This window comes from Tiliqua scincoides, chromosome 3 (genome assembly GCF_035046505.1).
Source record: "Tiliqua scincoides isolate rTilSci1 chromosome 3, rTilSci1.hap2, whole genome shotgun sequence".
Lineage (NCBI taxonomy): Eukaryota > Metazoa > Chordata > Lepidosauria > Squamata > Scincidae > Tiliqua > Tiliqua scincoides.
Genome location: NC_089823.1, coordinates 174,366,841 through 174,387,797, shown reverse-complemented (window position 1 = coordinate 174,387,797; position 20,957 = coordinate 174,366,841). Strand labels below are relative to the sequence as shown.

The 20,957-nt window shown below is 44.3% G+C and overlaps 1 protein-coding gene across 1 annotated transcript in view; it reads left to right on the top strand.

The window, feature by feature from the left end:
• Positions 1–20,957, top strand: part of LOC136645210 (deleted in malignant brain tumors 1 protein-like) — a 97,126-nt gene that overhangs the window by 11,985 nt on the left and 64,184 nt on the right. Inside the window, exons 3-9 of the mRNA XM_066621447.1 lie at positions 621–635; positions 1,668–1,854; positions 2,130–2,341; positions 3,512–3,550; positions 5,474–5,512; positions 14,942–15,253; positions 20,306–20,617. Of these exons, the coding sequence (XP_066477544.1) occupies positions 621–635; positions 1,668–1,854; positions 2,130–2,341; positions 3,512–3,550; positions 5,474–5,512; positions 14,942–15,253; positions 20,306–20,617 (1,116 nt within the window). The remainder of the gene's footprint in view (positions 1–620; positions 636–1,667; positions 1,855–2,129; positions 2,342–3,511; positions 3,551–5,473; positions 5,513–14,941; positions 15,254–20,305; positions 20,618–20,957) is intronic.

Sequence of the window (20,957 nt, the reverse complement as noted above, 5' to 3'; positions counted from 1 at the left end):
CTGCTGCATCCTGTGGGGGGTTTTGATGGCTGGAGGTCTCCTCAGGGTAAGCCACTTCATAAGCCTGACACATCCATCTCCTCCCTGTTCCATCCACCCCTGCCCTGTCTGTTATTCTTTACCACAGGAAGCCTATTGGAACGTCTCAGCCATTGCCCTAATCCGGTAAATGCCCCTGTTGCTTTATAGGGGTGATTTCATAAGAAATGTTCATCATATGAAATTGCCACTGTACAATCATCTCATGATAACTCAGGTTGGAATGAATGAATAGGCTTTGATCAAGGAGGAACAGCGCTTTATGCTCCACTTTCAAGAGTATAAACCTAAATCAGGAATGTAGGGCTACCTTCATAGCCATATTTGCATAATTAAAAGAAACATTTAATTGGTGTTCTGTGCACAAGCTGGACTGTTGTCTGTGTTCAATGCCCTATTCACACTCAGTGTGTGTGTGTGTGTGTGTGTGTGTGTGTGTGTGTGTGTGTGTGTGTACACATATTTACATAATGAAAAGAAACATTAACATTTAATCAATGTTCTGTGGGTGGTACAACAAAAGAGAGTGTGTTTCTGCATATGTGGGTGTGCTAATTTATATTTTTATTTGCTTTTTTCAGATACTATAGCAGATGGTGAGTCTATACACATGTTTTCCATGTTTATCTCAAACAAGGCATTAACATAACACAAGTGGAAATGTATGACATCTGTGGACAGTATTTGTACAGATAGGCACTGTTGATCAGTGGGCTCCTTGTTCAGGTTGTCTAAGATTACGTCACCACTTCCAGTAGTTCTAGGAGAAGCTTTCTTATTGTTGCATTAAAAATTATTGGCAATACAGTGCTATGTAACTCCTTAGATTTCCAGGGGAGCATCTCCTTTGGATGTTTTAAAGGAGCATGGCCATGGCAATCAATTGATCAATGGGATGCATCACACCTTAGAAGGAAACCACCTTCTTTAAGCCTCCAAATACAGGATTAGGTAACTGTGTGATGGTTGCTAAACATTTTATTATTATTATTATTATTATTATTATTATTATTATTATTATTATTATTTTGCCTTTTGGGGGTTAGTTTAGTTTTTCACTGCAGCTAATTTTGGTTATTTTGACATTCTACCCTGTTGTGTTTACTGCTTTCAGTTTTAGTTTTTGGTTCCATATTTTAATACTTTTACAGATATAGTTTTATCCTTAAGATGTTGTAGGCCACCTTGGGTGCTTCTCAGTTGTGAGGAGGAAGGGGGGAATAGAATTTCAAATAAAATTAAATGATAAACTATTTTGAGCTTAGATAGACGAAGGGCACAATCCGAACCCACTCTCCAACACTGACATAAGGCTATTGCAGCTACTAGATAAGGAACCAAACATTCCCTTACTTTGAGAAGGCCTCCGTGAGTGCTCCCCAACTGCAGGATGCAGCACACATCCTATTGGCATCCTATTGGCTATGCCAGTTCTGGAAAGTGGATTAGGATTTAGACCTAAGATTTACAACCTTAGTGAGAGGCAGGATACCACAGTGTCAGAGGAAGGAATGCAGAGACAGCAAGGAAGGCAGAAGCTAAGTTCTGCTAGTCATATTTTGCTTATATTCATGTACAAATATTAGAGCAAATCTGTACAGAAAAGGTTTGTCTTTATCTTTTCAAAGTAATTTTGCTGCGACTGTCTGACGGGGTGAACAACTGTGCTGGTCGCATTGAAGTCTTTTATTTTGGGGGCTGGACCGGTGTTTGCAGTGAGCGGTTTGGCCTGGAAGAAGCTCAGGTTGTTTGTAGGCAGCTCAACTGTGGCCGAGCACTTTCTGCAGTGGAGAAGTATTCCAGTGGACTTTATCCGTACTTGAGTAATGTGGACTGCATCGGCAACGAAGAATACTTGTGGCAATGTTCTTTCCAAGAAGGTGGATGCATGCGTGACAGACATGCTGGTGTGATTTGTGAAGGTACCTATATGTTCTCTGTTTTATCAAGTCAATGTCATTGTTAGTCAAACTGCCCAATCCTATCTGGACTGGATGATGGTGGCACTGGCACCCCTGAAGGGGGGAAACACTAAACTTCTTCAGGCTCATAGCTTCTGGTGTAAAGCAACCCCTTCTCCTTGCCTTCAGAGCCAGTTGCGACTGCAAAAGCAATAGCTCTGAAGGTGAGCTGGAGAGGCCGCTTTACACCAGCAGCCAGGCGCCTGAAGAAAGTGTTTTGCCCCCTCCAGGAACTCCAGTGGATGGTGGCATGCCTCTTCCACTGGCACTGACTCCTGTAAAGCAGCCAATGCCAGTTTTAACAGGTGCTCTGGAGCACTGCGAGGACACTACTGATGAAGGTAAGGTGACAGGGGACGAGGGGGTGGGGAGGGGGCAGAAAGAGGTGGTGACGGGAGGGAAGAGATAGAACAGATGGCGGTAAAGGCAGCGGGAGGATGGATTGGGTCTGGGAGGAGGGTGGATTTGGCAGCAGAGGTGACCACCAAATTCTAATCCGCTTCTTTAACTCAGTCCTGTGGCACAGGTCCATGTGTGCCTGCACCAGCTATTTAGCTAGTGCAGGAGCTTACCGCTGCACACAGAGCTGCAGAGCCTTACCCCTGGGTTAGGGAATAAGTGTTCCTGTCAGGATACTTTGACCCAAAGTACCAGAAATGTGCTGTCTGAATGTAGCAGGGCCTAAATGTTCTGACCTGTTTGTGCAAGCCCGTGTAAAACTGTAAGTACCTGGATGTAACTCTCTGCACATCATGTGGCTCCAGTTTGACCAATCCTGTAAGCCCAAATGTGCTGAGTCACGATGATTTCCACTGCCTCAATGTAACTGAATGGGAAAGGTGACAAGTGCATCCTGGCAGGCTGATGCAATGGACCTTGTGAGGATGCGGTAATGGGATGAGGTCATCCTCACCCTGATTGGTCAGCAAAAGTACTTAAGGGAACCAGGCACAGCGGTTGTTGTAGTCGTGGTGAGGAGTCTGAGAGAGAGCATGTTGGAGTGTCGAAGATCTGTGCTGTTTTGCTGTCAGAGAGCCCGGCTACCTATACACTTTGTAAATATAGCTTGGTGGTGGAATTCTGCCTTGTCTGTGTGGTTTCTTCGTGGAACTGTCCTGGATCTCTGCTGATGCCAGCATCTCACTGCACTTTGTCTTCCTTTGTGGGTTGTGCACACAGCATAGCCCCCACAGTTCCCTTACCCAGAGACCTCTGCAACTGCGTCTCCCCCCTCAGGATGCAGTGGTAGCCATATGTGAAATATTCCAATTTCACATATGCAGTCACTATGGAGATAATGAAGAGGAACAATATTTCTGCAAGCTGGAGACTTTTTTTATTTTTTTTTAACTAAAGCTGCTTTCCTCTTCTCACTTACTTGGGAATGTCATACTGAATATCCTGATACAGACTTCTGAGTAAACATGCATGGAGTTGCTCTAATGAGCTACCAGTGAGTTAGTTTTCCAGCTCATCTTCTTTGCTTACATCCTGTGTTTCCTCTTTTGCAGGTTCTGGACTGTCACCACCAACACCAACAACAACACCAGGTAATTGTGAACTAATATGACATATGCAAAATTGATAATTAAAGCCAGTCCTTTAGTGAAAGTATAAGTGAGTTTTTCCACTGGCCTAATCCTGACTGCACTTAGTACTTCAGTGGAGTTTCATTTGCTTACTGTCTAGGCCAGCCATTTTCAGCCACTGTGCCATGGCACACTGGTGTGCCGTGGATGGTCTGCAGGTGCACCACGGGAGTTTGGGGGAGGATCATTTATTAATACGGCCACTGGGGGATGTGAGCCCCTGCTGTCAGTATGGTGTGCCTTGTCAATTGCTGAAAAACTGATGGTGTGCATTGACAATTTTAGTGTCTTGTCCATGTGCCTTGAGATGAAAAAGGTTGAAAATCACTGGTCTAAGCATTCTGTGAACAGTAATCTTACATTTACAAGTGCAGAAGAGAGCAACCAAAATGATTACTGGGCTGGGGCACCTCCCTTACAAGGAAAGGCTACAGTGTTTGGGGCTCTTCAGTCAAGAAAAGAGTGACTGAAGGGGGATATGATTGAGACATACAAAATTATGCAGGGTATAGATAGAGTGGATAGAGAGATGCTCTTTTCCCTCTCACATAGCACCAGAACCAGGGGACATTCTTTGTTATGTATGCAAGTTGAATGTATAAGTTATGCAGGATCAAAATCCTGCATAACCATTTATTTATTTATTTATTTATTTATTTATTTATTTATTTATTTATTTATTTATATACCGCCTTTCTTTGGTCATCAGATTTCTCCTCAGACTTTAATCCAAGGCAGTTTACATAGGCAGGCTGTTCGAAACCCCTGTAGGGATTTTTACAATTGAATAGATCTAGTCTTTCATAGAACTCCTCGTTCCAGCTGGATTCCTTCCCGGTCTGGCCTCTCTCTGGCCCTTCGCCTCTTGGGTACTTCCGGTTGTTTCAAACAGGCAGCCTCAGATCTTCAGGCATACAAGGCGGCAGCTCTACCAACTGAGCCAGACCTCCTGCCCAGACTTATCACAAAACACCCATTTGGCCCAGACTTATCACAAAACGCGAAGTGGAGTGTGATCGCCCCACTCTCACTTTCCCTGACCTGAGGAGCCCTGCAGGTGCTCGCGCCTGGCTCCCCGCAGCCAGGGACGGCTGCTGCAGGGACTGTAGGGTGCACTCCAGTCCCTGCAGCCTGGTCGAAAGGGAAAGTGGGGCGATGGCGCACCACTTCCAGTTTAGCAGAGTGGGGCACAATCGCTCCGCTGTCACCTTCCCTGACCCGGAGAGCCCTGCCTAAGGTTGTGCAGGGCTCCCCGCACCCCCAGGGGGCTGCAGGGGACTTGGGCAAGTGCACCAAGCCCCTGCAGCTCCCCTGAGCGGAGCGATCCTGGGGATTGCACCGCTGCCTCCTCCCTGCCCCCTGGCTGCCCCCGCCCCTTAAGGGGAAAGGGACCAGGACCGTCAGGCTGGGGCGTTGCGTCACCCCAGTTTGAATACCACTGCTTTAATCCATTTCACCCGGCCCACAGGTATACACAGAAATTTAATCAGGGTCTGTTCCAGGTTCTTTGTCCCCCATTGACCCAAGTAATGAGCCACATGGAGGGAGAGGACAATCAAGAGAAGGTTGTGGGGAGGGTTCAAACTGCATGTGCCCAATTTTCACCTCTGGTTGTGGGGCTCCTTAGTGCTCCTAGTCACTGTTCAGTGCTAATGGGCCTTCCCAGGGCACTGGGACTTACCTCTCCAGTTTTGCCAATCCTCTCATGCTAAGCCTGACTTTAGTGTCACCATTGGTAATATCAACAGAGAAATTACTTCTGATGAAAACAGATAAATGTATAATGGGCTGTTCATAATATGCACTACTAAAAGTCAAGTGACTTTGCCTGTAATATCTGTGACATGATTGCCTATCTAATACTTCATGTTTGCTCTCTGTTAGGTTCTACACTGACACCATCAAAGCCACCAGTACCATCAGGTAATTTTTGACGAAAGATTTCAAATACGGGCTATTTATGGAGATGATAAAGGAACCTTATCAGTCATTTCTGCATTTTGTTGACAGTGCTTTGTTAGCAATGTCTGAAATCTATCTTGCATAAGAAGGTTGTGCCAGCTGTAGATGTCCATACTACCTGTGCATCTTTTCTTCGCAAGTTCTTTTTTGCCATTAGAAATATGAACCGCCAGTCCACTGAACAATAGACTACAAAGAGAGTCAGTAGCCCGTGTTTGTAAGAACAGAAGCAAAACTTTGGGGGGACTGTCAGTGGAGGGAGTTATGCTATTGTGTTTTGCTTAGTTTTGTTTAATTAAAAAAAAGAGGGGAGGGCTTGGCAAACCTTGTTTTACATGACATATTTAGAGAAGTTTAGGCTGAAATGAGTGTAACAGCCCAATCAGTGGACAAGAATGAAGTGGTGCCAGTACAGGCTATGGTGCATCTTGTGATGGATTTTTGGCTGCTGGAGGTCTCCTCCGGGTAAGAGGTAAGGCCCAGCAGCTGCAACAGGTCAACAGTGGTCAACAATATTGCTGGTGCAAGTCAGCTTTGATCTGTGAAAGTGGATCAGGCCTGGGAAAGGGATCTGGACATGTACCTGCACTGTCAATTCCGCCCCTCCAGGGCCTGATCCACCCATCCCCTGTGGCTGCCCTGCACTTCTCTCCTCCACCCTGTTCAACCTCTTCCTGACACCCCGCTGCCTCTGTGATGGACTTACCTGCCCTGGTGGTCTTCTTGATGACTGCCAGCACACACGGGAAAGCTTTAGCCTTCCCATGAATTTTGTGAATTGTGATGAAAGGACATTGTACACAAAAGGGAGCACTGTGAAGAAGATTCAAGGAGAACAACAGTACAGGAATTGTAAACACTTGACTTCAAGGCTCCTGCTTGGGACCCAAGAGAAACTTTAACTCCATTTTTTGCAACTGAGAATGTGAAGACAACACATCCCACTCAGGTAACTCTATACCTCAAATCAAAGGGCAATGTCAGGGTGGGGCCTGGTTGGGCATAGGCCCGGGATTGCTGAAGAGCCCACCTATGGACAGAACCACACATCCTGAAGCCACCACACAAATTGCAGCAGTCTGTAGCTATTCTTGTGAGAAAATATAGAGTTGTGGGTTGCTCTGTGTTGTCTTACCTCTAGGAATGACAGCACAGACTCACTATGTGTCTCTCTTTTTGGACAATAAAAGACTTAGGCTGCTGCAACTTGAACAGCAATCAGTAGAATTGTTCTTAGCACCTTCCCCATGATAAGGCAGGGGCCAGCCCCTGGGAAGAAGCCCTAATGGCTTTTGGGGAGGTGGAAGAGAAGAGGTTCCTGGACAATTGCAGGGGAGTAAAGAAAGAGAAGTTGTGCCAGGTGGAGGGAAAGGAAGAAGGAGTAGGCAGTCCATGAGGAGGGCTGGAAGCATTCACACTTTGTGGACATGCATAAGTGTCTTTAACTGGGCACTACTCTGCAGCCCAGCATAGTCTCCCATTCTTCCTCACACCCACTACAATATGGGAAAACAATATATTGGTTCTAGAGTACATTTTCCCACAAGGCCTAATAGTAGTGTTGCCCACCGGGGAGCATAGCCACATTTGTGGGAGAACTCCAGATCCTCCACCCCAGCCGCTGCTACTGCAGGCCAAGCATATTGACTCTTTCTTCCTAACAGGACCATGAATTCATGGAAAGTCATCAGTAACTACAGACAGAATTCCACTAGAGCTTCCTGCATGGTGGGTGAGTATTGTCTTAAAAACTGTAATATATCCTCCAACAGATGAGTCATTGAACATTAAGGGCACAATTTATCAGGAGGGGGAGGGAGACTCAGTAACCAGAAGAACAATTACTCTCAGTTACTCTTATTGTACACCTATACTCTGAACTATATGATGCTGACCTGTCCATGCCTCTCTTTTGGCTCTTCAGAGGCCATCGAGAAACCTTCCACCAGGTCCAGATGCATTCCCAGTGCAATGCAGTCCATGAGCAAGACTACTGGCAAGATCAGAAGAAGCAGTGACCAGTGGGAATCCAGTAGTTCATTCGTGGAGTTGTCAGCTTCATTTTCTAGCAGGCTCCTGTGTCTATGAAAGCTGCATGATAGTTATGTGGCAAATGAAACCATGCCTAGCTTGGGATTGTCATGGTGCAGAAAGCTGCTCTTGTCGCTTTTCATTTTATCATGGCTCTTTCAAAGACACAGGAATCCTGTGGAGCAAGAAGCCTGGCAATCCTCTTCATCTGCATTGCTGTCAAAACTCACTTCATCTCTCTGCTGTTCAATAAAAGCTATGATTTGCTGCAGCCTTTGTATGGTGTGATGAAGATTAGCAGATGGATTATTTTGCACCCACTGTCGGTTCCAAACGAACTGTTTTCAAGATGGGACTCTGAATGGGAGGGAGAGTCCCAGGGAGTCTTCTACTGCCACACCTCATCAACGCTCATGATCTGGCCACTTGAATACAGAAAGGGTAAGGGGACAGTTCTGGTTCCTGCTGCCTTGACAAACCATCTGTTTGGGCTGCATGAAGTGGTGGAAGGAGAAGGATAACATAGGGCCTAATCCTAACTAAGCATTCCACTGGCAGAACACATGTTCCACCAGCACAAGTGCTGTTGCAACAATGCCCATGATGCGACCACCAGTTCACATGGCTGGCAGCTGCACATGTATGTCAATGGAGGAGCCACCCACCACCAGCACCAGTAAGTTGGCAGCTGGGGCAGGTGGTGGGAGGAATGGGAAAGGGAGAGGGATGAATGGGGGAGTGTCTTGGTAGGGAGGGTGTGGGTAAGAGGTGAAACAGGGTGGGGGGTTGGATACTGGCAGCACTAGTGTGCACCAGGATCCTATCCCCTTTCTTTCCCCATTTCCTTTTCCTCTCCTTGGTTCTGCATTGGCAAATGGCTGACATTGATCTGAGGAGACCCATTGGGGCAGCAGAGGTATGTATCTTTCTCCTGTGCCCATGTGGTTATGGAGTTTTCTTGTTCAGTGGAAGGTCTGGGTTCTAGTTCTAGTTCTAGTTATGCTCCTCACATTTGCATCATGACAACATTTCCCTAGGTACCATCAATGGTAGTTGAAGTGTGTCTGGTGTTCCTCATGGGACCCCTGGACACCTGCTGCCTGGCAGCAAGATCAGGAACGTGACACAACAAGCAAACTGCAGTAGGAAGCTCCAAAGCATGCTTGAGAAAGCCCTCTTGTCCACCCTGGACAAACACTAGCTCAGTGGTTCTCAAACTCTCTGGGAGAGTTTGAGAGCCACTAAGTTCTTGTGTGGGCGGGAGGGGGGAGGCAGCCTCGCGGGGGTGTGCAGAGCCCGGCGCGACCTGCAGCAGGGCTCCCCACAGCAGTGAAAGTAGCTGTGGAGCGATCGCGCCCCGCCTCCGCTAAAGCTTCTCCCAACTCAGAAGTAATTGGCAATGATGTCATCACCAGTTACTTCTGGTGGCACTTTGAATAATTGGACCATATGAAGTGGTAGGGCAGGGGACAAAGGCTGAGAAGCACTGCCCTAGGGCATCCTTTTCTGTTTCTCATAGCTTGCACAATGACTTACAGGCGGGTCTTGCTATTAGCCACTTTGAACCTCTTTGTACATGTGGACCCTTCCTTGATCCCCTCACACAAGCACTGAGATGCTTTGTGGAGTATTCTGATGGGTGCTTTAGTTGGGAGCAGGGTTCTTCCACTGGAACTTAAATTCCTGGGAAACCCATGGTTCTTTCAGCCATCTAGAATGTCAATTTAGCTGGATCTCACATATGTCAAACTTGTGCTATTCTACCTTGTGGGCATCTTTATCTTTACCCATCCTTGTCATACTGATTTGTGTAGCAAGGTATCTACATATAGGCTGGGCCCTGGGAAGGGTGCCATGACGGGTACTTTACTGTTTGCTCCTGTGGCTGGGTAGTTAGAGAACTGCACTGTCCAGTCTTTGTTACATCACACTTATTTTCCACATTCCTCTCAGGAACTCATGTTCTGTATGTGTGTATCCTCACAACGACTCTGTCAGGAAGATCAGCTGAGAAAAATGTCTGACCCAAAATCTCCCAACTTCATGACTGAGTGGAATATGAACCCAGGTTTCCCCAGTCCTATTCTGACATTTTGAGCACTACATCACCCTGGCTTTCAGATAGGATGTGTGACTTTTATTCTCCATGTTCGTCCCCTGGTTGGGTGCACCAAGATAGTGTGTGCATGTTAGGTCTTGGGTATGCTCATATCTCACAGGTTGTATAGTGCATGCATGGTGAGGCGAGATGATAAGGGTGTCTCACTTCTGTGGTTGTGTCACTGGCAGTGCAGTGCTCTGATTGGTGGTATCATTGATCTAAGGTGTGTTTATGTCTATTAATGTTCACATAATTTGTAGTTTAAACTGGAACATTTTTGTCTCTATTGTGCTGTTAGGAGTGCATAGAATCCTTATGACATCATGTCAACATTTTGCTGGTAGTAGTGGCTTTTATTAGCAGCTGTCAGCATCAATGATCCATAAGAGTGCTTTGTCAGCCATCTTACTTTCAAAGGGTCTTCAGTGGAGCTAGCAGCAGTAGATTATGTCCAAAATGTCCTACTGACATAAATGGAATGTCTCTCGAGAAAGAAGGTTTAGGATGATATCTCGTAATAGTTGTATCTTTGAAGTATTTTTTGTGTCTTTTTTATACTGAATACTTCAGTGGACTATAAATGAGCAATGCCTTAATTTATAAATCTCCAATCACGTTATTAACTCGTTTATTGTGAAAATATGCAACTCTTCTTGTTAGACCCTTCGTGATGTCTGTATCTCTCAAACAGCCTGTTGAGAAATATTTCTCCCTTTTTTGTTGCACTCTTAGTGATCCCTGTTTGTGGTGATCATCTCTATGGTCCATCTGGAAAATTCACTAGTCCAAATTATCCTGGATTATACCCAAATAATGTATACTGTGTTTGGGAAATCCATGCTGAACATAATTTCTACATAAATCTCATCTTTGACAATCTTGAGTAAGTGACAATTTCAGAATTTGTGTGGCCTTAGCATGAATTAAATGTCTGCTTGCATGCCTTCTTTCCTGTGTGCTGTAAAATTGGCCTTAGATGCCACCCATCATTTTTCTCTTATGAAGTTTGTATTCTATACAGATATGTAGAGACTCTTTCCAACTTGCCAAGTTGTGTGTGTTTCTTGAAAGTAAGACACTCTCTTAAGTTGCACAGACTTGGTTGAGGTCTTAATTGTGCACTTTGTGGTTATGCCCAAAAAATACAAATCAGGTCAGGGTTCATCCCCATAGTCTTCAGAGCAAAATTTCTCCATTTTTGCAACTTTTAGCTTTTTACAATTTGATAAAATCAAGCAAAAGATCACTGTACTTAGTGGTTTCTACCTTTATATCCACAGCCTGGAGCCACGTACCCACTGCTCTTATGATTATGTTGAGATCTATGATGGGCCAGCATTTGTAGCTCCTTTGCTAGGAAGAATTTGCATCTGGGGCAGTCAAACCTATCTTTCTAACTCCAGCACAATGACTGTTGTGTTTTCAAGTGATGCTAGTTACCAAAGCACTGGATTTCAGGCACATTATTTTACTATTCCCCCAGGTAAGACCAATGCAGTAAAGCTACCTCAGATGTCTAAACAGAGAGAACATCATTCAAAAACATGGGCTATTCCTAGGGCTAATATTTGTATTTTGCATTTGTGGGTTTTGACTGGGCAAATGAGTATCCCTGCCAACAAATAAAAAATCCCATTCCTTCTCACCATTATCACTGCCATTTCAACCCTGGTGTTTGTGCACATTCATGAATTGCACACAAATAATGACCGTTGTTGGCAAGAAAACATGGCACTCATTTTAAATTTGATGCTTCAGATCTGATAACTTATGTCCCAATGTAGCTTGCCATGAGATCAATAATGATGTGACTTGCTCAGCCCTAGAATGCAATATTCAGATTTTATCTCCTAACATTGCATTTTTAGTTCTTTGGAAAGTTGCTTGTGGGCATCCCATAGTTTTTGGTAAGGCTAAAAAAATAATTCAGATCTGCAACTGAAGCAAATGGCCTGTGTACACCAAATAGTACACAACTAGGTGGCTGGCTTATTTTCTCTCTACAGCAGCTGCAATGGCTGAAAAGACAATCCTCATGTTAAACTACACAGTGATTTGTCTTTTTGGCAGCTGGATATTCTGCAAAGAAAAGGGGACACAAAGTATGGCAGACTGTGTGGCTGTTCTCAGGGCCGGCCTTAGGAGTTGCAGGGTCCAATTGGAAACATTTTTTGCAGGGCCCCAGGTTCACAGCTAAGGTCTATAGAATCTTAGAAATATAAATACAGTGGGTCCTCTTTATCCGCAGATTCATTACTCGCAGATTTGACCCACCACAGGTTCTGAACCCATGGCAGGAAGACCCTCAAAGGACCTCCCGAATGCGACCAGATGCTCGTTCTAATCATGTCCTGAGCAGTTATCTGCACACGGCCTCTACGGGCCTCGGAATGCCTCCAGACATGACCAAAACAAACTTCTAGTCGCATCCAGAAGCCCTATTGGACCACATCCTGCAGATTTAATTATCCATGATATAATTATCCAGTGTCCGTGGGGATCTGGGAATGGATTCCCTGCAGTTACTGAGGTCCAACCTGTAAAATTTTCTTATCATCTTTATATCCCTATGGTAAAGTGGAAGAAATTTATATGTGTACTTAGAAAAGTACATATGAGTTGATGGACCAAATGGATCTAAGCCCATTTTGATATGAAATGGCATATAGATTACCTTAGCATGGGGGAACCTTAGGCACGGGGCTGAAATGGGAGCAAATGTTTCAGTTGGCTTAAATCTGGCCCTGGCTCTTCTCTGTTTTTGCCAGGCATGTCCATTTCTTGGATCCCAGTTCAGATTTTTGGATCAGCACTCCTTACTGCTTTTGCTGCTGTATGGTTGCTGCTATAGAAGGAGATATTTTCAGTTCAATCCTATGTATGTCTATATGGAAGTAAGGCCCACTGAATTCAGTGGGATTTACTCTCTGGTACACGTGCACAGGATTGCAGCCTTTTGCAGATTATCGAATGTGTATAACTAAGAATAAAACTATGCAAGAGACACACTTGCTCAGGTGGTCAGTGATTCTGTTTTGTCCACTGTTTGTTAAGAGCATGCCATATAGAAAGGGGCCACTCTTTACCCAGTTGTTTCCTGTTGTCTTTCAAAGACTTGTCCTTAAGACTGGTGAATGGATCGTACGGATGTGAGGGTCGTGTTGAAATATATTACCAAGGAGAATGGGGAACAGTTTGTGGTGATTACTGGAGCATAGCCGATGCCCAGGTTGTGTGCAGGCAACTTGGATGTGGAGATGCCATTTCAGCACCAAGAAAAGCCCATTTCGGTGAAGGCTCAGGAAACATTCTGCTTGATGATGTGATTTGTAGAGGACACGAGTCTCACCTATGGGACTGCCGTAGCCTAGGGTGGCATTCTCATAACTGTTTTCACTATGAAGATGCCAGTGTCATCTGTGCAGGTATTTTTTATTTTATTTGCTACATATTTTATAGGTGTCAGCTGTGATAGTTGTACCTATTGTGCATCTATACCTATCGTGTCCAGGAGCATGATAACTAGCACATGCAGGGCAGGAGGCAAAGAAAGTGAACATACTGGAATCCTATCAGTGAGTAATGTCATTAAGCATGTAATTACTTGGTTCAGAATAAGGGTGTCTCTAACACACTGTTTCTCAAACAGTATGAGAAACTGTTTCTCACTAGGTGGGTTGTGACACAGGGCCTCTCGGATTTGTGCCAGATTTTTTTTTTGCTGTGGTTGGCAGTTGTTTTTTTTTCCTGCCCCACCCTATTCTGTTTCTTTTTGTTAGGTGGTTTTTGTAGCCAGGATGGTTACATCTGGCAGGTTTAGTGTGGGTCAGGGAGCGCTTTGGTGTGTGAGATAAGCTGGAGTCAATGGGTAACCCAGTAGCAATCCCTAGAGGCTGTTTGGCTCAGCGCAGCTGGCTGCTGACCCCTGGGCTTAAATTAATTTTGCAATCTCAAATGCTTTCTGACTTAGGGGAAGCAATTCAGTCCAGCTTCCTTGACCCTTAGGGGTTGGTGTCGACAATCTCAGGCCATCAACTGATGGTCTGCTGCTTGGAGTCAAAGTGGGAACACCTAGAAGGAGTCTAGCTGGTTTACTGTCTACTGTAAGTTTGATGCCTGCAAAAAAGAGGGGAGGAGTTTCAAGGCAAGGCCTGCTGCAGGGTTGTTCAAGTTTGTGATATGCTTTCTAAATAAATTCCAAACATCTTGCCTTGTGTGTTTATTGGGGTGCACCGTGACTGTTCTTGTTGCTGCTTTCAACAACTGTTGTTAAACTGCTATTTACTATTTGGATTTGATTTTGTTTTAATCATTATAAGCCACTTTGAGCATGATTAGTGGAATAACAGACTAGATTTATATTAAATAATAAAAAATAAATTGCGTGTCTTTGTTCTTTGGTGTCTGTGCAAAGTGCTCTCTACAATGTGCTCTTTCGTCAGAGTTCTGATCAACAAAGTTCCCACTTGTGTTTATGTTAAATACTCTCTAGATACAAGGACTGAGTGATATAGCCATTCATCTTGCTTCCTGGCTAGGCTTTGCAGGCTCGTAGTGGTGTCCAATGACACTGAGAATCCTATCCTCTGTTATATCTGTAGGTGATGGAAAGTCATCCTCTGCTATATATGTAGGTGCAGAGATGGAAGAGCTAGAAGTGTGGTGGGTGGGCAATCGTCATGGATTTATCATAGACTTCTGTGAGGGTGTTTTAGTTTACATGACTGCTTTTGTTGATGTAACCACACCACTACTGAGGCCAGGAATGACATTTGAGTACACATAGGAAGCAAAGTTCTGCTTCTCTCCTGAAACTCCACCCATTTTTGTACCAGTGTAGTATTATATTTGCATCACGGTTGTGCAAAGCTGGAAGAACTTCATGGTGCCCCTGTATCTTCAGGACCTGCTGGTGCAAGTGGATATAGGAGCAGTTCTGTCTGTCCTGTCATTGTTCTTGAAGTTAGGATTCTGCTGTAAGCCTCATTGGTTTTCATGAGGCACTTTCTCTGGATTGCACTTTAAGGTTTAATATCAACATGATGTTAACACTGTCAAATTTTTGAAGCCAAGTTTTAAAGCCAAAAGAGGAATATAGATTCCTACTTTAGGAAAATAGGTTATTCCCTGCAAAATGTTGATTTTCCATTCTTATAATTCCTGGAAGAATTAATGCAAGATAGTTAATTAATTAAATTGTACTCTACCAAACAGTACATGCTAAATGTTCAATAAATTGTCTTGTATGTCTTTCAAAGTTGTATCACTCAGACTGGTGAATGGAAGAAACCGTTGCGAAGGCCGTGTTGAACTATATGATGGAAGAACCTGGGGGACTGTCTGTGATGATAACTGGGGCTTCAACAGTGCAGAAGTTGTCTGTAGACAGCTTGGATGTGGCTGGGTTGTCAGTGCCCCAGGAACTGCATATTTTGGACAAGGCTCAGGCCCTATTTTCCTGGATAATCTGATGTGCAATGGGAATGAAGAATACCTGTGGCGGTGTCCTCACAATGGCTGGGGTGTACATGACTGTGGTCATCATGAAGATGCTGGTGTCATCTGTTCAGGTATTTTCCATGTTTATCTTTTCTTTGACGTGGTCATTGTGAAAAGATCTGGTGTCACTTGTTCAAAGATCCTTCATCTCTTTCGGGGATGTACATCAGCATTAGAACATACTTGAACAACAATAGAATAACTTCAGCATTCTTACTCTTTTTCCCCAATAGTCACTAGTTCAGAAAACCATTTTTGTTTTCTTAAATATATCCTTCTGCCACAGCCACAAATGCAACGAATGCAACGAATGCAAGACTCTAGAGCAGTGTTTCTCAAAACTGTGGGTCAGAACCCACTAGGTTGGTCGCCAACCAATTTCAGGTGGGTCACGTAGCACCAAGCTCAGCAGCCATTGAAAATACAGAACAGCTGGGCAGGGCGGGCTCCCAGTGGGAGACAGGTATGGTGTTCAGCCCTGAATAGGTGAGAAGATGGGATGTTGTGTGGTTGGAGTAGGCTCCAAGTTCGAAGACTGAATATTTGAATTCCAAGCTATACAAATAGCAGCACAAACACGCTGTGTAATGGGATCTTTGGCTGATTGCAGCTTAAGTTTGAAGCCTAAATTGATGATGTCACTCCCGACCATGACATCACTTCAAGGTTAATGACATAATTTCCAGTGGATCCTGCAGATTTTCATTCTAGAAAGTGGGTCCCGGTGATAAAATGTTTGACAACCACTGCTTTAGAGATGTTTTTTTTCTCTATATAACTGTACATATTTTCCCTTCTGTTCTCTGTTTTGTTCACCCTCTTATTCATCCTCTTTACTGTTCCTCGACCCTTTTCTCTGTTCCCTTTTTCTACATGCTGGGTTTTTAAATAAGTGTACCTGCCTCTCATGAAGCACTTGACTGGCGTGTCTTATCTTTGCAGCATCTCTATCTACAACTACTACTACTACCACCACAGCAACACCAACATTGGCAGGTAATTTAGATATATTTGTGATAAGTGTAAAGTTGCTTTTTCTTAGTGCTTAGCACTACTTCAACTTAACAACTTTATGCAACCTCAACTTAAATAAACTTATTTGCATTTTTTGCTTTCTGCTAATTCTACATCCAGAATACATGGATTTGTTTAATGTTATTCATGTAATTGAATCAATTACTACTACTGCCATGGTCCTTAGATGTGATCAGAGATGGATATTGTTGAAGGAATAGAATTGGCTCCACAGGATGTTTTCAGTGCTTGAGCTCAGTCCTGAAATGTGAGCTGTTCATTCTCATGTGAAGTAGACTTAATTTTTTGACATGAGCAAAATGGCTATCATATACCACTGAGGAACATCAGATAATTTGGTGTAACGTTCCTGTTTTCAACTTTGAATATTTGAAATTAGCAACTGTTTCTGAATCTTGAACTGAGGGAAGGATCTTGTCTCCAGCCACTTTTTGCTATTTTTAATTTCACCCTTTCCAGCCTGCCTTTTAAAATTAAAACGGATGCGCCAGGAATGTTACCCCCAAATGTTTAACAGTGTTTAACAGATAATTTGGCTCACAGGTTGATTTATTTTTATGGTTGCATGGTATATGGGGATTGCCCATCAATTGATTCAATTGATGGTGTTGCCACTACTATTTTCAGTTCTCCAAGTCAGTGGATCAAGTCCTCGATTACAGCTGGATTGATTGGACATGGTGGCTGTTGTGTATACATGTCTTTGTTTATTTGATCTCACCATCTTTAACTTCACAGGAAATTATTCTTGTGGTGGTTACCTTACATGGTCATCAGGGTCTTTTCAAAGTCCCTTCTACCCTGCAAACTATCCAAATAATGCAGACTGTGTATGGCGAATACAAGCATCATATGGTTCCCGTATCAACCTCACATTTCAAAGTATTGAGTAAGTACAAGAAGAAGTAATAACACAGGGCAAGGGGGCTTTCAAATTGAAAGCCCCATGTCAATTGAAATTTCATTTCAATGCAGATACAGAGGTCCTTTGTGGAACTCTATTATGCTAAGTACAGTCTTGGTGAACAAGTGTAGTTTTGCAATTATTATTGGAAACCCTGACAGTGGATGAGTTGGTGAAAAGAAACCTTTTCATTCACTGGTCAGTGCTAAACTGTTCATGCAGCATCTGCAGTAGGCATGATATTTATTCAAAACATATAATCATATTTATTAAAAATACGATCACATTATACAGTGCATTGTCATTCAGCATCGCTTGCCAAAATCACAGCCCAATCCTATCAGGGCCCTACACTGACAGATTTTGCAATCCATCAGCATAAGTTCCAGGCTCACGGTGGAAAAGCTGGTCTGCCATTTGGCAGGCCACAATCACCACCACAAATGGCTGCAAGCCAATGAGTGATAGCAGCCCACCGAACCTCATCCATCCCCTGTCAATACCAGCAAGTCGATGGTGATGGTTCCGGGAAGGATAGTGAGCAGATTGGGATGGGAGGTGGGCCAGGCCAGGGACAGTTCAGGGGTGGGAGTGGGAGGATCTTTGCAGCTGCACATGCTGAGATTCTATCCTCACCTCCTGGTCTGGACACCCCAAAAGTGTCCTCAGACTTACACCAGCTAAATAGCTGGCATAGGTCAAAGACCAGCCTTGGAGCCAGGTGACCTACAGAGAAGGAAGGATTTTTACTTACCTTTCTTGGGTAATCTGCCACCCCTATTAGGATGCAGAGCATACTCCGCCCACAGCATTGCATGGTCTGGCCTGGCAGAGAATAGGATTGAGAATAGGTCACAGCCCAATCCTACCTAAATCCCTGTGGGATGATGCAGTGGCACTGGTGCGGCTTTTGCTGCATCTCATGGGGGATTTTTGGCTGCTGGATAATTCCTTGGGGTAAGGGGATATTTGTTCCCTTGCTCTAAGGTAAGCCCTAGAAGCTGCTATGGGTCAACTTAGATCTGTGCAAGCAATATTGCTGGCCCAAGTCTGAGTTGAGCTGTAGATCAGGCCCAGGGTTCAGATATGGCGCATGCCAGTGCATCCGGTCCTGTACCTTCCTAGGCTCGATCCGCCCATCCCCCGCCTATCTGCTCCCTACCCCACCCCTCCTTAACCTCCCCCCACCCCTACACTGGACGAACTGGTCCAGCAGGCTTTACAATGCTTTTGCTGCAACTGCACACTTAGTCAGGATCAGGCTGTCCATGAATTGTTTATTCCTCTTAAAATAAATGCAAGTGATTTGTTGTTTTGAGTTGAATATTCATATGTTTCATGTTTTATTCCAGAACAGAATGCTCTTATGATTTTGTTGAGATCTATGACAGCACCACACTCCTTGGACGCTACTGTAGCGGTTCCTTCCGAACATTTATTTCCTCATCATCTTCTCTCGTGGTGCGGTTCCACAGTGACAGTAGTGTAACTCATCGAGGCTTTTATGCTGTATACACTTCATATTATTCATTTGGTGAGTACATGAATATATATCTTTCAGTATTAGTTTGGATATGTCGTATTGGTTTTGATTATTTTTTTATATTAGTTTTCAAGGCACACTTCCTTGATAGTGGAATCATGGCTTTATCTTGTCAGCCAAGTTGAAAAACTGAACTAAAGAGCCCAATCCTATCTAAATCCATATGTGGTGATGCTGTGGCATCAGTGCATCTACCCCTATAAGCTGCAGGGGATTTTTGGCTGCTAGAGGTCTCCTCAGGGTAAGGGGGGGCATTTGTCCCCTTGCCCCAGGGTAAGCCTCAGCAACCTCAATGTGTCAACTTGGACCTGCTCCAGCGATATCACTGGCCAGGTCTGTGTTGATCTGTGCAAGTGGATCAGTCCCAGGAGGGATATTTGGATTTCACATGTGATGGCAATGCTGATCCCACCCCCTCTTGTGTCTGATCCATCCCTTGTCCCATCTCCTCCCTCTTCTACCAAATGCAGCAATTTGTATTAATATTGTATTAAACTTAAGAACATAAGAACAGCCCCACTGGATCAGGCCATAGGTCCATCTAGTCCAGCTTCCTGTATCTCACAGCGGCCCACCAAATGCCCCAGGGAGCACACCAGATAACAAGAGACCTCATCCTAGTGCCCTCCCTTGCATCTGGCATTCTGACATAACCCATTTCTAAAATCAGGAGGTTGCGCATACACATCATGGCTTGTACCCCATAATGGATTTTTCCTCCAGAAACTTGTCCAATCCCCTTTTAAAGGCGTCTAGGCTAGACGCCAGTACCACATCCTGTGGCAAGGAGTTCCACAGATCGACCACACGCTGAGTAAAGAAATATTTTCTTTTGTCTGTCCTAACCCACCCAACACTCAATTTTAGTGGATGTCCCCTGGTTCTGGTATTATGTGAGAGTGTAAAGAGCATCTCCCTATCCACTCTGTCCATCCCCTGCATAATTTTGTATGTCTCAATCATGTCCCCCCTCAGGCGTCTCTTTTCTTTGCTGAAGAGGCCCAAACGCCGTAGCCTTTCCTCATAAGGAAGGTGCCCCAGCCCCGTAATCATCTTAGTCGCTCTCTTTTGCACCTTTTCCATTTCCACTATGTCTTTTTTGAGATGCGGCGACCAGAACTGGACACAATACTCCAGGTGTGGCCTTACCATCGATTTGTACAACGGCATTATAATACTAGCCGTTTTGTTCTCAATACCCTTCCTACTGATCCCAAGCATAGAACTTGAGCTTTCCTTTGTTGTTTAAATAAAATTTAAACTTTATTGTCTAAATTATCCGATATCTGCAGCATAATAAATCAACTGTTCAACCCTTGTGCCATTTTCAACCTTAAGATTTCTGCAGTTCCAATAACTACAGAGACTCCTGTCTTGGGGGGGGGGGGGGTTAAACAACCCAGGCTTGGAGATCTGCAGGACACCTGACTCCTCCTACCTCCTCAAAACCAGACAGTTGATTGTATTGAGGAAGGCAATTACCTGAATCTCTCTCTCTGTCAACCTCAAACCCCCCCCCCCCCCCACATTCCTAAACCATTTCATTCTAAAAGGCAAAACCCTCAAATGAATCTGACAATCTGTATTACCATAACTCGGGGATTAATAACATGCTTTTGGTATTTTTTTTCCTCCCCCAAGGTCCAGTCCTCTATTTGGTGAATGGAAGTAATAGATGTGAGGGTCGTGTAGAAATTCAAGGCCGTGGGACATATGGGACAGTTTGTGATGATTTTTGGGATCTAAATGATGCAGAAGTGGTATGCAGACAACTTGGCTGTGGATGGGCTGTTGCAGCCGTGGGATCAGCATATTTTGGTGCAGGCAGAGGTGCTATTCTTCTGGATAAAACTGAATGTAGTGGGCATGAACCATATCTTTGGGCATGCCCTAACAGAGGCTGGGGAGTTCATGCCTGCAGTCACTATGAAGATGCTGGTGTCATCTGCTCAGGTACTTTCTGATTTTTGTCATAGATGTATTCAGTATTGCATATCTGTATCAGCATATTTTAAACTGTGGCTGTCTTGAACAGGCAGGGTCTCAATTATTTTCCCTTGAATAATTGTGTTAGCACAGGATTTCTCCAATGTTTGATCCCCTCCCAAGTATGTAAATCATGGTAGCATTTGTTTACTCGAAGCCCCTTGAAAGAAGGAAAGGGAGGGTAAAAAACCATACCCTCCAGTGAGAGGGACTCAAAAGCAAACAAGCAAAAAGCATTGGGCTAGCACAGCAGGAAAAAAACATCCGCCAAGAACAATACATTGCAAAGGAAAAACAGGTACTCACA